The sequence below is a fragment of the Eublepharis macularius genome, chromosome 7, assembly GCF_028583425.1.
Source record: "Eublepharis macularius isolate TG4126 chromosome 7, MPM_Emac_v1.0, whole genome shotgun sequence".
In the NCBI taxonomy this organism is placed as follows: domain Eukaryota; kingdom Metazoa; phylum Chordata; class Lepidosauria; order Squamata; family Eublepharidae; genus Eublepharis; species Eublepharis macularius.
In genome coordinates this window covers 132,570,280-132,586,057 of record NC_072796.1, presented here as the reverse complement: position 1 = coordinate 132,586,057, position 15,778 = coordinate 132,570,280, and the positions used below count along the sequence as shown (strand labels likewise).

The following is a 15,778-nucleotide window of genomic DNA, read 5'->3' as shown; positions in this document are numbered from 1 at the left end:
TTAAACACAGCTGCATGAAAATTATGACCCATTTTTTTGTTCCTGATGCACAGTTTGAGAAACACTGGTCTACTGAAGGCTAAAGGATCTCCTAAGTCCATAAAGTGATGCGACTGAACTTACATATTCTCCGTATGTGTCCTGCGGTGGAGGTGGTGGAAGAGGTCGGTAGCCTGCAGATGGAGGGACTCCTCTTGCCCTGGGTGTCAGAAGACCACGGCCACGAGAGACAGGACCTCTGCCAGGAGGTACTCCTCTGGGTGCTGGAGCCCCTCTTGGAATGCCTGAAGGTGGGGGTGGCACACCACCACGGACTCTACAAACAAAACCAGAATTTTATATATAAACAGCACATTCCAATCCCGGCCTTTCCTTCCACAAGACTCTCCACTGTAAACTGCGACCATGACATCAGGACTACAGCTAAGAAAACAATCTTGCAAAAGAATATTTTAAGAAGTTCTATTGTTTATTATTTCTATAATCTGCCTCCCAGCTCCAAAAGGGATTTCAGCGGGAAGAAGAAGTACTGCCTCCCCCCACCAAAAAAGAGAGAAAGCAGTATAAAATAATAATCATAACCAAATTATCTACACAAACCCACCCACCCCTCATTCAAAAGCTGCTTTTAAAAAAAGTGCACGGCAACGAACCTTCATTTGAACAAACAATGAATTTAACACCCATGACCGAAGGAAGAACTGAATGAACGATAAAACACTCTAAGTGGGCAAGTTTTATTTATTTACTTGCTTCATTACACCACCTTCTTCTCCAATGGAGACCTAAACCAGTTTTCATTATTCTCCTCTCCATCTATTTTATTGGCTCCCCTGGAGAGAAGATGGAGTATGCTTGCTCTTCGGTATTTGAGGTCCCTACCTGAAGAGAACCAAACGCCCCAATGGAGCTGCCCTTAAGAGGACAGCCGACAAAACAGGAAGCATCGAATCGTAGCTGTGCCTAAACCTCACCATCACTCTCAGCAGGGCTTTTTTTCTGGGAAAAGTGGTGGAGGAACTCAGTGGGTTGCACTCTTGGTGAAAATGGTCACATGGCTGGTGGCCCCGCCCCCTGATCAGGGGGCAGGGCCACCAGCCATGTGACCATTTTCAAGAGGTTCCAGAACTCCGCGTTCCAGCTGAAAAAAAGCCCCGTCTCTCAGGAGGTTAAGAGAGCTAGTGTGGAGCAGCAGTTAGCGTTGGATTAGCACCAGGGTAACTCAGCTTCAAATCTCCCCTCCTTTATGAAGCTCACTGGGTGACTTTGGACCAGTCATTCTGATGTCACCTACCTCGCAGGGTTGTTGTGGAATAAACCACAAGAAGGGGATTTTATGTGCTGTCATGAACCATGTTGAGGACAGGAGGAATAAAATCCAAATACGTAACTCGTAAATGCCAACTTCTCCACCACCAACTTGGCTGCTCCAAATGGATTGGCAACACAACCTATGTGCAGGCCACACATAAGCCCCTGCACATAAAAAGCCTGACAAATGGAAACTGAATACTGCGTATTTGGATACAGTGCACACACTCACAGGACAAAAAACAAGCTGTAGATGCATATGCCACAGAGCCAATGCCTGGTGCCATGTGTCCCTGCTCCCCATTCCAGAATATGCTTATTCAATTCCAAGCGTCTTTACACACATTTAAATGAAAAGGTGTGATTTAAACTGTTACAATATTAAATAATTATTAACAAGGATGGTGGTGAGCAAAAGATACTTGTTTGCATGATAACTTCACCGCTTTAATTGGCAACCTCAATGTTAAAAAAAGCCTTCCATGTCCAGGAGATAAATCAACCACATCATAATGAGACATGTTACCTGGAATTAGCATGCAAATATGCCTCTGATGGACTCCGGAAATGACTCTGCTATTCTCAATAAGCAATCATCATCAAAACTCTTCTGGGGAGTCTAAAATCTCAAGCTTTATCAGCCTTCAAGCATGTTAACATACATCAATATGAAAACTAGATACTTCAACCGTTTGCATCATGTTTAATGTGTGTGCTGTTTGCAGCCATCTGGTTCCCTCTCTAGATGGCCAAGAGTTGATTTAAATCTAGGATTTAACTATTTCCTCCTTATTTCAGGGAATAACGCACCAAAAGCCACAAGTGATACTCAAGGCTTGCAACAGTTCACAAACATGCACATTACTTCTGCGTGGTTTATGAAAGCATTCACTAGTTCTATTGTTTCTGACTCAAGGCCAACTCCTTTGTTCCATGGGAACATTTTCTATTCTCCACAGCTGTAGCATCTGAAACACTGCCACGTAGATGCTTGGGAGACGCTTCCAACTCGTAGCCAGCGGCTGGCAAAAGTGGATGCCAATGGAGTAGAGAACACTCACTCCTCACAACTGAAATTATCTACAGATTGGAGAACTCACACACATTGCAGCACCAATGTGTGGAGTCATTGTCTGGGACCTCCCTAAGGAGGTGGCTGTACTGTATGTCACCGATCCCATTGCTTATGTTTTCTTCAAGGCGTGGGAGCGTCTGCAGCATGCTACTCTCCCCCCATGACAATGTCAGAAGAGCCACACATAACATGCCAATGATGTTTCTTCCTACACTGGCATCACCATTCCAAGGAGCGGAAGCACCAGAGGGCATCAAGGTTGGGGAAGACCGTCCGTAGATATCTAACATTACATGTTCCCATACTACTTGAGTAACCTTCCAATAATACTGGATTGGCATGCAAAGATATCTTTTGCTACAGACACGCACTGTTTAGAATGAGCTATTCTGTCCAACTAGGGTTCAAGACCAACACAGAACCATAGGGTTGGAAGGGACCTCCAGGGTCATCTAGTCCACCCCCCCTGCACAATACAAGAAATTCACAACTACTTCCCCCCACACCTTCAGTGGCCCCTGCTCCAGGCCTTTAAGATGGCAAAACACCATCAGGATCCCTAGTCAAACAGGCCTGGGGAAAATTGCTTCCTAAACCAAACGTGGTGATTACCCTGGGCATGTAAGCAGGGGCCAAGAGAACTAGGCACTGATGTAACCCACCCTGTCCTCCCCTTCATGATCTACCTAGGTTCACAGAATCAGCATTGCTGTCAGATGGCTTCTGCTTAAAGACCTCCAAAGGAGAGCCCACCATCCCCCGAGGAAACCTGTTCCACATCATGCATCCGATCTAGGGACTCCCACATTTGCTGACAAATGTATTAAGCTACCTTATAATAAAGTCAGGTACACCCTTCAGATCCTCTTAGGATGGAATCCAGGACATCATGCATGACTCCCCCCCCCACAACTGAACTGCTGCTCCCACCTGATCAAAATGGGCAGGATACTTCAACACACACAACTTGAAACTTACTCCTAGGATGTGCAAAACTTTGCTAAGGATATCCACTAAGGTTTCTGCATTCCCATAGTGTGGTCTTAGATATCGGAAGTTATCTATATCATGTAATATTGGGGAGGGAGGAACCACTGTACATAAGCAACTATGCACCAAGTTGAAAAAAGCAGGCAAAACTATGGCTGTACACATGCGATGCAGCCATGGCCAGTGACAGTTAATGTCTGGAGGGGGGGGGGCATCACTGCTACACATACAAAAGGGGGCTGCTGTGGAAAACTCCTAATTCCAATGCCTAGAGCTGCATGCAGTGTTATGTGGCATGGTGTGTACTCCTCAAACACACTGGAGTCTCACAATCAAAGCAGAAAAGGATGTCAATATTGCTGTTAAATTAATGACAATATAGGTCTCCTGCATTCCAAGAGTCTGTTCCCCATATTCTCTTCCGTACAGACACATTAACACAAGAGTATGCAAGAAAGATGAAAGGTGATTTTAAAATTTCCAGATGCGAAATTGCTCCGGTCTGCTGAAGTTTCCACCCAAAGCACCATACTGAGGAATGCATTCACCTGCTTATTTTGCTCAGGTTCCCAGACGGCTCTAAACTTCCTAATGGGGGTACAGGCAACTTTAAGAACTAATCCAATTTGTTCCAACCGCTTCAGCCGACTAGAGCTATCACCCATGCCTCTTCCGTTCTTTTGTTTCCATCCCTTTTTAATCAACAAGAAAAGAAGCATTTTCCCAGAAGGCACCACATGCTTATGTAATTTTTTTTAAAAAACCCAAAAGATTATATTAACCTTATTTCTCCCAATACATTAACCTTTGAAACCCAGATCTAGCTTGCAGTTACTACCTGAAGCCTTACTTTCTACCAACAAAGATTTGCATGTTTATGAAGACTACATTGATAGCAGTTTAAGATTCATGAGGTCTCTTGATACAGCAAGTTAGGCATGTTCTATTCATCTGAAGTATCACGGTGTAAGAAGGGAACCCAGTTCTTAATATAGTATCTTGGTAACCCCCCTTTTAAAAAGGTTCCTAGACCTCACAGCTGTTAACAGAAGGAAGAAGTTTGTGTGGGCAGACTCTAAGTGACAGCTCAGAAGCCCAAGGGGAGACATTATCTTTAATGGTCAGCAGTCCAGAATACCAAGGAAGCATCCATGTTCCAATCTTCCCCCACGTTTGTTCCTTTCTAGTGTTGCAGCTCCTTCTTTTCACTTTCGTTTTGTTCTCCACTCTTATCTTTTTTGAAGAATCAAACTGAAATCTGGGGGGAAACTCTTATCTTAGGAGCACAGTTTTGGAAAGCAAATAAATGCAAGCTTGACACTCGCTGTATACGATGTGAAACAAAACCAGACTTTTTATTCAAACAGCAGCAAAAGCTGCTTTGGGTTAAATATGCCCACTGCAATCCTGAGATGTTAACATCAGGATCAACAAAAAAAAAGTACATCTGTGGACTTCTGTCATAATTGTAACAGAGAAACAGATCCTGCGGCTCAATTCCCTCGTATGGTTAGTGGAGGAAGATTGTTATTCTGACACTTGTGATTTTTCTGAAAGGGTAGTGCAGTTTTTCCCATTAGTAGAGAAAGACTCTATCCTGGCCTTCATTTCTCCCTTCCCATCAGGGCCCTAAAACGTATGTCCAGATCATCCCATATTACTAAGATACTGAGAGTGAAGGTATGATAAGAGCTGGTGTAGATCAAGAGAGGCAGTGTTGTGTAGTGATTAGCACACCAGACTACAATCTGGAAATATTTAGGTTCAAATCCTGACTCTGCCACGGAAGCTCCCTGATGACCTTGGGTCAGTCACAGTCTCAGCCTAATCTACTTCACAGGGTAGTTGTGAGGATAAATGGAGGAGAGGTGAATGATATAAGCCATTTTGGGTCCCCATAAGGGAGAAAGGTGGGGTATAAGTCAAGTAAACAATAAATAACCCTTCCAAATGATGATGCACTATAACAGGCAGAGTTTTACCTCGGATGGAATATCATGAAGCTCCTTCAGTGTCCATAACCTACCTTACAAAATGATTATGCATAACCTACCTTACAGAATTATGATGATGGTAAGATATAGCCCATATGTATGCCACCAATAGCAAGTAAATAAAATAAACATCTGATTCAATTACGTTTCTTTAGCAGTGATGTAAATGACTTGAATGTGGTCAAAATCCAGGCAGAGGTCATGCCCATGACTGCCTTGTCTCCACTCATATTAAAGCCCTTAACAGACTGGGAACAACATACCTGCAGGACCGCCTCTCTCCATATGTTCCCCAGAGGGCATTTCGTTCTGCCGACAAACACCTTCTGGTCACCCCTGGCCCCAAGGATGTTCGCCTAGCCTTGACCAGGGCCAGGGCCTATTTGGCCCTGGCTCCAGCCTGGTGGAACTCTCTCTCCGTCGAGACTAGGGCCCTGCAGGACTTGTTACAGTTCCGTCGGGCCTATAAGATGGAGATGTTCCGCCAGGCTTACAGTGGTGGTTGAGGCATGGGCAAAGTGCCCGACTGGCCTCTCTGCTGCGGCCTCTGGTTCGCTTGTGTTACATTCTGGCTACTTGCTTGCCCTACCTCCATGATATGGGTGTGTGGGATGTATTATGGTGAACTCTCTCATGCTGCATTTTAGATTACAGTTTAAATTTGTACTGGAACAATGAAATTGTGTGTTTTATCTTTTATTGTGTATTGTTTTAATTCAATGTATTACTGAATGGTGCTGTAACCCACCCTGAGTCCGCTTGTGGGGAGGACGGGCAAGGAATCTAATAAATTAAATTAATTTAAATTCTGCATCAAGGAAAACTGAATTCTGTAATTAGTAGAGTACGCATACTGGATACATTTTTAAGGTAGCTCTTCCCCTGCACAATTTCTTTTGTTTTTCTTGTGGGAAGGGGAACAAAGGATATGCAGGAACCCAATGCCTCCCCTCCACCCACTGTTGAAACCTTATTTAGTAATCCTGCTGATGTTTTGCAGTGGGGTTTGTCCACACATACCCCACACAGCCAGTAGGGCTGGAAAGTTCTTCTCTTTTCAGCTGTTTTTAAGAATGCCAAAGAGCATGAGACTTTAGGAAAATAGCCCAACAGAAAACTCTGTCCTATCAACCAGTCTCACAAACTGTACCCCAGAGGCAGAAGTGGGAAGAATGTCAAGAAACAAATAAGGTATTTGAATACTTCCACAATGAAATGCTCAGATGGCCAGACTGAAGTCCAAGTTCACATCAATCTGTTTCTCATGTCTGATGAAAAAGTCTATGCAAATCAAACGCTTGCATATCCTCAAAGAGATATAGAAAATCTCCAGCTTGGTACTGGTAGTTAAGACGTTTGGTTTGCTTGTCCTGTACAGGGTAGTGTGGGGAGTAGTTGTCAGAATGTCAGCCTATGATCTAGAAAACACAGGATCAAATCCTTGATCCGATTTTCAACTTCAGCTCAGCCTCTCTCACACAGAGTTGTTCTGTGGACAAAACAGGGAAAGGCAAACCATATATGATACCCTCTGCTCCTTAGAGAAAGGTTAGTGTAAGATTGCTGGGGTCGGGGTGCTGCAAGCCTCAGCTATGGAAGAAGGCATTCTTCACTACCTCTCTGGCTTGAATTTACTGCTTCTGCTAGCTTTGTCTCAATGCTTAATTCTCTTCATTTGCTTTACTGGTGCCAGAGTACCTTGGGAAAGCCCCAGTTGACAGTATTCAGCCACGTGGTGGTGGCCCCCCGTTTTCTGGGCATGGAGGAGTGGAAGCCCCAGAACAAAGTTCCTTTATTTTTATGGGTAACTCCAACAAGCTAAGTCTGGGCCCAGACTCCACTGTCTTTCCTAGCTCTTCCCTGATTCTCAGTACTTCAGAAACTTTTCCTCCCTCGGTGTTCTGACTGCACCCTTTGGTAATGAGACGGCTGGCCCCCATGTAGCCAATATCAGAGAAACTCCACTTTTGATCAGGTTATATTGTACTCTGCTCAGTGAATGTCCTTGGATCTCAGTGAAAAAGATGACGATTATAGTAGTAGTAGGAGAAGTAGAAGTAGTAATAATAATAATAATATCTACTTCTGGTCAGGACAAGAGAGGTGAAATGCTGATGAGTGGTGGGACAGGTGGGACAAAAATGTACTTGATCAGGAGTCCCCAATGTGGTGTTCGTGGGCGTCACGGCACCTGCCAACACCTTTCCTGGATTCTGCTGAATGTTTTTAGAAAGTGGGCAGGGCCAGGTCAAGTTTGTGATCAGCATGGTTTGTTGAACTGTGTGTGCAGATTAAAAGTTATCCTGTTCAACAGAGCATAATCTGGCTCTATGAAACTCGGTGACTAGCTCTGCCGCCTGAGGCAGACATTTTGTTGTTGCACCCACCACCCTTTGTCAAAATTCCAAAGATGCTCACAGGCTCAAAAAGGCTGTACCTGAAAGACTGGAATCTACATTTGATGTTTACCCTGAGGAATTTCAAAGGTGTTTCCCCCTATGGCTCCTACGCCGATAGAGCTTGGACCAAAACAAGGATATCACCGAGCTCCTTTTACATTTCTGTTGCCAGATTGTGACTAGCAGGGGTCATTTCATAGAAAAAGAGCTGGAGGAACTCATTAGCATAACTCATTAGCATAACTGATTTGCATATGCCACGCCCCCTGACATCACCTATCCTGCCTGTTTTGGACCCAATCCTGGCCATTCAGGGCCAAAATTGGGCCCAAAATGGCAAAAGGGGAGGCTGGAAATGGCCGAAAAGGGGCCCAAAATGGTCAGGATCAGGCTGCTGCTGAGTGGGAGAGTGATCCACTACCTGTCAGAGGCCCGATCCGGGTCGTTTCGTCCCCAATCCAGGCTGAAACGGGCCCCAAATGGCCAAGAGTCAGGTGGGCGGGGCCACCTGACATGTGACCTCTTTGGGGAACTGCCGGAACTGCATTCCTGTGCGTTCCCCCTCGAAATGAGCCCCGGTGGCTAGACTGTTAAGGACAGTACCCTCAAGATGGCAATCCTCATTAAAACCAGGAGGTTTTAGAAACTGCAGGAATCAGACCCCACCCCTCCAGTTTGATGAAGTCTAGTTACGCAACTAAAACTTCAGTAATGCTGCCAAAAGTTGCTAACGAGTTTCACTTGCCCAAAACAATTCTGCTAAAAAAAGGACCACGGAAAGCTGAAACGGCACCATGCTTCACCATGCATGACATATGCTAAATTTACAAATTCTACAGAGCCTCCTTCGTGCTAAACTGCTGGGAAAAGTTCTGAGTCTGCTTATGCAACTGTTTTTGGTAACGAGGGCAGCAGGGGTGGTAAAGTGTGGGAACATTGTTCTGAATAGAGGGAAAGTTAGTTTTTTGACGGCTTGAAACTTCAAGTTTGAAGCCTGATGTATTCCTGTGCAATGCAAACTGAAAATCTACCCCCATCCAAATGAAATACTGATGAGGTAGACAAGTAGGGAAGCAGCGCGATTTGAATGGTGAACAGGAATACGCTAATGGGTGACCTGGGGGAGGGAAAAGCAGGGTCACTTCTCTGGCTGCGTGGCTGAAGCTCTTACATAGGAGGAAAACTTCCCTAAATTCAGTTATGCTTACGTCTGAATAAGCTAACTAGCAACAACAGTGAGCTTATGTACCACTTTTCTAGACAGATACGTGCCACACACATAGTGAAAAGTCCAGTAGCACCTTTAACACTAATCAACTTTATTGAGGCATAAGCTTTCGAGAATCACAGCTCGCTTCATCAGTTGCATCTGATGAAGAGAGCTGTGATTCTCAAAAGCTTATGCCTCAATGAAGTTGGTTAGTCTTAAAGGTGTTGCTGGACTTTTTACTATTTTGCAACTACAGACTAACATGGCTAACTCCTCCGGATCTGACACTCATAGTGGTGAACAAAATCAGTGTTATTATTAGTCCCATAATACAGCTGTTGAGCTAAGGCTGAGGAGTGACTTAACCAAGGCCACCAGCAGAGCCCATGGTAGTAGTGGGATCTGAACCAGCGGAGTGCTGATTAGCAACCCAACTGCTTAACAAAACTTGGGATCTGAACCAGCGGAGCGCTGATTAGCAGCCCAACCACTTACCAACACTATGCGCTGGGGGATGGCTCGTTTAGTCTACCCAGAAAGAGTTTAAGGAAGAAGATGGGTGGCAGAGGAAGCATCCAAATCTACTTCCAAATCTACCCTGCCCTTCCCTACAAGAGGCTCCAGCTGGCACAGAAAATACTCTGGGGTCTTGAATTCTGCTCTTGTTCTTCCAGCAGGGGTTAGTAGGATGACAGCAGCCATACTTTCTCACCAGCTTCCTCTCTCTTTCTGTGTTCCTCCTGTCCCAACCAAAGATGGTCAGGGAGATCTGCAATTCTCATAATTTCCCTAGCTACTGTTCTGCTTGTCACAGCTTCCCGACTTCCACCCTACCTTGCCTACAAATGTGGGGGTGTGGGGAATATTCTGAGGCTCTGCAGAGGTGGGAGATATCCAGCTGTACGAGTGGTGTCCACAGATAGTCTTTAGAGTTTGCAGGCATCGGTATGCCCCCATTTATTTGCACCTGTGGTGGCCTGCTGTAATTGCACATTATAGTGTGCATATGCAGTCTTTTGTTGCTTAAAAAACCCTTGTTCTAAAAATCAATATGTTTTGCATACCAGGTTGCTAAGCATTACACTCCCTTCTGTTTGTGTTTGGTTTCATGAGCTGCATGGGGGGAGGGTGGGACTTTATTATTAAGCTTTGGAACTGAAGAGGAGGGGGAAATTATTTATGAACACCCACCCCTCACAAACCTCTCCCTCTTGTCTGAGCTCTCAGGGGCTTGAGTAGGCCCTATTTCCTCATCTTTTTCTTCGTTCTTCATTAATTGACTCTCATGATCTCTCCATATTCTGTGCCTCCTGGGCATTCTCTGTACTAATCAAGCTTTTTGAAAAAATTAGGGTAATTTATAAAGCCTTTTTTTGCATACCTACAGAGTCCCAGTTCCTCCCTCCCCTGCAGTAAGCAAAACTCCCTACCTCCAATGCCTTGTTTTTGTTTTACTGGCACACGGGCCATCCTTCTCGATTTGTCACAGTGCAACAGATACAATCATGAAGGTTCCCATACTTCTATTGTTCCACTGAATGTGTAACACAGAACTGTTCATAATTCATATTAAAGAAGAATGTAACTTGAATGTCTGACCATTTGGGACTGTTTTCTTTTTGTTCTGGCATTGTTTGTATGTATTATGCAGTTTGTATGCCTTTTTCTAATTTGTAATCTGCCTTGAATCACAATGAGGAAAGTGGTCTATAATAAATAAGTAGGAGATACAGTGGTGACTACGGGATACCATACCACTGGTGGGGGCGGGGATCCCCCATCCCCACCCCTCACACCGCGTCCCCATTTACCTGGCCAGTGGGGGGGGCGCACCTTCTGTGAGTGCTCCCTTGCGGCGCTGCACACTCCCATGCGCAACAGCTGCCTGGATTGGCCCAGTATGGCTTGGATTGGGGCTGCTGCGGAGCGCGGGAGCGCTCCTGTGTTTCACAGCAGCTCAAAACGGGCTCGATCCGCACCCAAACTGTGCCGTTTTTGGCGCTGTGGAGGACAGGAGGGCTCCTGCACTATGCAGCAGCTCAAAACGGGCCCGATCTGTGCCAAAATGGGCCCAAAACAAAATGGGCACAGATTGGGCCCATTTTGGGCCACTGCGGAGGGCAGGAGTGCTCTTGCCCTCCGCAGCGGCCCTGATCCAAGCCCTTGCGGAGGGTGGGCGTGCTTGGGGAGGGGGTGATGACGTCACTTCCTGGAAGTGACATCATTACACTTGTGGGAGCGCACGCACACACCCCTGAAAGGTGAGTGCCAGGCCCTAATCCCCCTGCCAGGAGGTTGAGGGAGCCTGGCAACCCTAGTCGTGACTGTGGAACTAGTTCAAGATTCTTCTCCGGACTGTCCCACTCCTGGACCACCGAGAAAGGAAGCTTCACGGTAAGTGAATTCAAATCTTCCATTCCTGCTCTGTTTTGAGTTACTTGTGCCATGAAAGTCAGGCACCCTCTGTATCTTTTCGCCTCAGAGTTGTCAAGTTTTTTTCCCCTAGTAAACATCTACAGTGTATTTTTTTAAGATGAACGTACTACTTCAGAACACCCACAAGGACTGACCAAACACACATCACCACACTAGAAACACGTGAGGTCTCTCTTGTAAATATATACAAATAAGGAAGTGTCACTACAATTAATACACACACTGCTACCTCCAAGCATTAAGCTTCTAACCATGGCTGCAAACCGTGGTTTAGAGCCACCTACAGCTAGCACACCCATTACAGATGCAACGCTAGTCAGAGTCAGGTCTGGAACAGAAAGGGAGAAAGGAATACCTGAAGATGATAGAGTGGAATGGGGACAGGTTGTAGGGCTGTGCCAATCACTAAACTTTTGTTAGATGACTGGAAAGCATCATCTCTACATTGAGACACTGTCAGGGAAAAATCAGCAAGGGAGTAGCTCGGGAACTCGTACAGACCTAATCAGACACACGATACATACAGAGCAAAGTGCTTCCACAGGCTTCTGATCTCAGATGCCTGATTGCATCCCCTCCCACATTATTTCATCATGCAAAACCTCCTCATAAACATGCAGACTGTAGCTGTTTGTGGGCTCTGGCTGGAAGCTGGGAGTGGGGGTAGAGGTGGTGCGGAACAAAGCGGGAGAAGTTCTAATAAAGGCAAAGCCAGGAGGTGACTGACTGGAGTTGTGCATGATGAAACGCGCTGGAGAAAGCTGCAATCTTTTGTTTTAAGGAGACGTTTGCAATTAGTCATTCAAACAGCATGAAAGGTTCAAGCTGCTCCATTTGCTTTCCCTCTCCAGAAGGCCATTTGAATACACAAAGGAAGCGCTGGCTTTTTCTTTGATAGCACAGCCTCAAAAAAGTACCAAACTTCATTATCTGGTGCCGTTTCTACTGCACAATCAGGGCAACAAGGAATGGCCTCCAAAGAAAGCAATCCACATAGTTTTCTTAATACTCCAAGGAGTGGGGGACCTAGCTTGAGGGTACCCAACAGAAGCAACTGTCCCCTCTTTAAAAAAAGCAACAGAATTTCTTCCCCCCAACTCAAGTGAGTATAACTTGAGCGCTAGATCACGAGCAATCACCTACTCATGTGTTCCGGGGTTAATTTTCATCATCGTCAATTTATTCTGCTTATATGACCATAGGCCTTAAGCATAATTTAACATTTGGCAAATCCTTCTTGTATCTTTCATGTCTGCTCCTCAGCTAAAAAGGAGAAGACACACACATCTATATACTGCCAAATCACTTAAGCAAGGAGTCATCCACAGATCTCTTGCAGCCTTACAGAACTGTCTCTCTGGAACACACAGTGCAATGCTAAGCAGAGCTACTCCAGTCTAAGTCCACTGAAATCAATGGGCTTAGACTGGAGTAACTCTGCTTAGGACTGCACCAACAGTCCACTATTTTGGGGAGCCTTGTAAATATTGTGAACGACACACTAAGTGGTCCCTGGCCATAACTGAATTCCTACTTGGACACTGAAAGGTGACTCCTTGAAAACGATGGGGCCACACGTGCCTGAGCTCATGCTGGACCAAGAAGATACAAGCTCCAACTTACAAATCATGAGTAAGCACTGTTAACTATAGGGCAGGCAAACAAGGCCGGTGGTCTGTTTTGGCTGGCACTACCCTCACACACACTCCTGCTAAGGAAAGGTTTCTCTTTCAAAACTATACATTCACAGGCATGCACACAGGATTGAGGAACTACGTAACAACAAGAACATCAACAACTGTGCTTATATACCACTCTTCTAGACAGATTAGTGCCTCACCCAGAGTGCTGAACGAGTTAGTGTTATTATTATCCCCATACAGCTAGAGAGCTGGAACTGAGAGGAGTGGCTTACCCAAGGCCACCTACTGAGCTCATGGCAGTAGTGGGATTTGAACCAGCAGAGTGCTGATTTGCAGCCGAACCACTTAACCACCGTACAGTAAACGACTTATCCCATAAGATGTCCCAAGTGGCCAGCAATCTTAAAACAATACAACGGAGCAGGATAGATAATTCCAAATACAACAAAAGAACAGTGCAATACAGTATTTAAAAAACAAAGTCAGATCTGGAATGATATCCAAATTCCCCAAAAGACGAAAAATCTTATTTCCCAATTATTCGCAGTGAGTCGTTTGACGATTGCTGCCTTTTGGTCAGATCCTGCTGGACCTTCCTTGGATAGATGGCGTGAGAAACTTTGGGAGATTTGTGTTTTGGAGAAAATTGTGCACAATCCCTTTTTCTGTAGCTCGCATATAGTGCACAACGGAGCAGATACGAAGAAATCTGGAATCCCGTCTTTGATTATTTGGAACTCAGAGGGATTGTAGCACGGAGAAAAGACTATAGACTTTGGTTTTCTCTTTGACTATCCTTAGGTCTGAAGCTAGAACGCTCTCTTACACTCTCTGGAGGTCTAATTGTGTTTATATTTGTGTACTTTTTAACGTGAATAAATTACAGAATTAAAAAAAAAAGTTAGGAGATTATGTTATGTGTGTTATGCTCTGTCAAGTCACCTCTGACATATGGCGACTCCATGAATGAAAGACCTCCAAAACGTCCTATCACTAACATACTTGCTCAGATCTTGCAGACTGGAGGACGTGGCTTCCTTTTTTTGAGCCAAGCCATCTCGTTTTAGGTCTTCCTCTTTTCCTGCTGCCTTCCACATTTCCTAGTATTATTCACTTTTCCAGAGACCACATTAAATAGCTATTCAGAAACTTCTTGTAAGGCTACATACGACCTTTAGTTTTACCTTACTTATCTCACTCATGGAAAGTGAGGGCTTTAAAAAAAAAGAAAAAAGAAAACAAGGTATATCTTTCAGGAGTACAGAGAGATCTAGAAGAGTAAGTGGCTTGCATGGGATACAGGGTTCAAGTACCCCTTCATCACCACAGATAAGCAGAACACTGACCACACTGCCCATCGCTAAGAATATTCGTCTACATGAAAGAGTAGTTATGGTTTTCAGGGTGCATAAAATAAGGTTGTAAAATAAGGGTCATAGTAATCACGTACTACCTACCTTGCCAGAGCAGGGGCTGGAACTCCCCGGGCCCGTAAAGAAGGCTTTCCACGGACGACTGGGACTTCGGCATTTTCTGAGCCACCGTTCAAGTACGTCAACTCCTGCAACTGCGCCTGTCTGATCTCGTCATTGTAGTCCTAGACAGAAGGAAAAGAGACAACGTTTTGTGCCAAACATTTAGGGCATTTTGTTTCACGTTCCTGCTGCAAATAGTCCACAAACAGTATAAAATTGGAGGTGCAGGACTGGCTGGTTATTTTTTTTTTTTTTAAAATCACAGTAACTTGTCTGCTAGATAGGATGCAGAAGAAATAGACTGAAAGAAAAGAGGTTCCACAAAATTCAAGGTATCAAGTCAACTCCTGGCATACTATTCCTCACTAAACTGTTGCTGGAAATGGAACTATGCCCCTCCATGTTTCCAGAAAAGAGAGAGCTGGAACAAATCTCAAGAAGAATTCCTCTGGGAAAAGGGGATGAAAGGGGGGGGGGGTCAGGGTTAAAGGGAAAAACACTCCCGCACCATCCCTTTATGCTCTTCCCCCATCCCTCCAGCTGGCTGGAAAGGAGAAGAGCTTAAAGGGTAGAAGGCTACCTGCCAGGTAAGTGGGGGTGGGGTGAGGGGTTGCCCCAGGGGGGTGGCGGGGGGTTGCTCCCCCTCACTTCAGTATGCTCCGAATATTTACGGAGCATACCAAAGCAAGCTAAATACCAGAATCCTGAAGCTACTTGCCACTTCGGGATTCTGGTAATTCTGGATTCCCCCCCCCCCCGCTTCGGGTGAACCCAAAGCGGGAAACCCAAATTTTTTGGCAGTGCACACCCCTCATAATTACCAAACAGGAAATACGTACTTTAAGTTTGTTCTGCACTGCTGGTGTGAAATTCACACATTTTTTGTTGCAAGGCAGAAAGCAATACGGAGACACTTTGCAAGAAGGGTCAGAATAAATGCAGTAAGTTTTAAAGTGGATCCCATTTCAAAAACTTTGAGAAAACCACTGCTTAAAGACTTGAAGATAAAATGTTTATTCTAGCATAAAGTTTCATGGGCTAGAAATTGACATGCCAGATGCATCTGACAAAGTGGGCATGAACACGTAGAATAAACTTTTAAAGTCTTTAAGGAGCCAGAAGACTTCAATTTATTTTTGCTACTCAATAGACTAAACATGGCTACCCTTCAGGAATTCATTGCCTTATGAACAAACTAGTTCCTTTTTGGAAGAACATTTAAAAGAAGAATACTACAACAGTCAA

General features: G+C 44.9%; 1 protein-coding gene across 2 annotated transcripts in view; it reads right to left on the bottom strand.

Annotated features, from left to right (window-relative positions):
• Positions 1 to 15,778, bottom strand: part of KHDRBS3 (KH RNA binding domain containing, signal transduction associated 3) — a 178,924-nt gene that overhangs the window by 39,093 nt on the left and 124,053 nt on the right. For both annotated transcript variants that reach the window (XR_008597424.1, XM_054985168.1), the window contains exons 5-6: positions 14,516 to 14,655; positions 124 to 316 (exon numbers count right to left, since the gene is read on the bottom strand). Coding sequence is in view for 1 of the 2 variants with exons in the window: in XM_054985168.1 (XP_054841143.1) it covers positions 124 to 316; positions 14,516 to 14,655 (333 nt within the window). In the remaining variant the exon portion in view is untranslated. The remainder of the gene's footprint in view (positions 1 to 123; positions 317 to 14,515; positions 14,656 to 15,778) is intronic.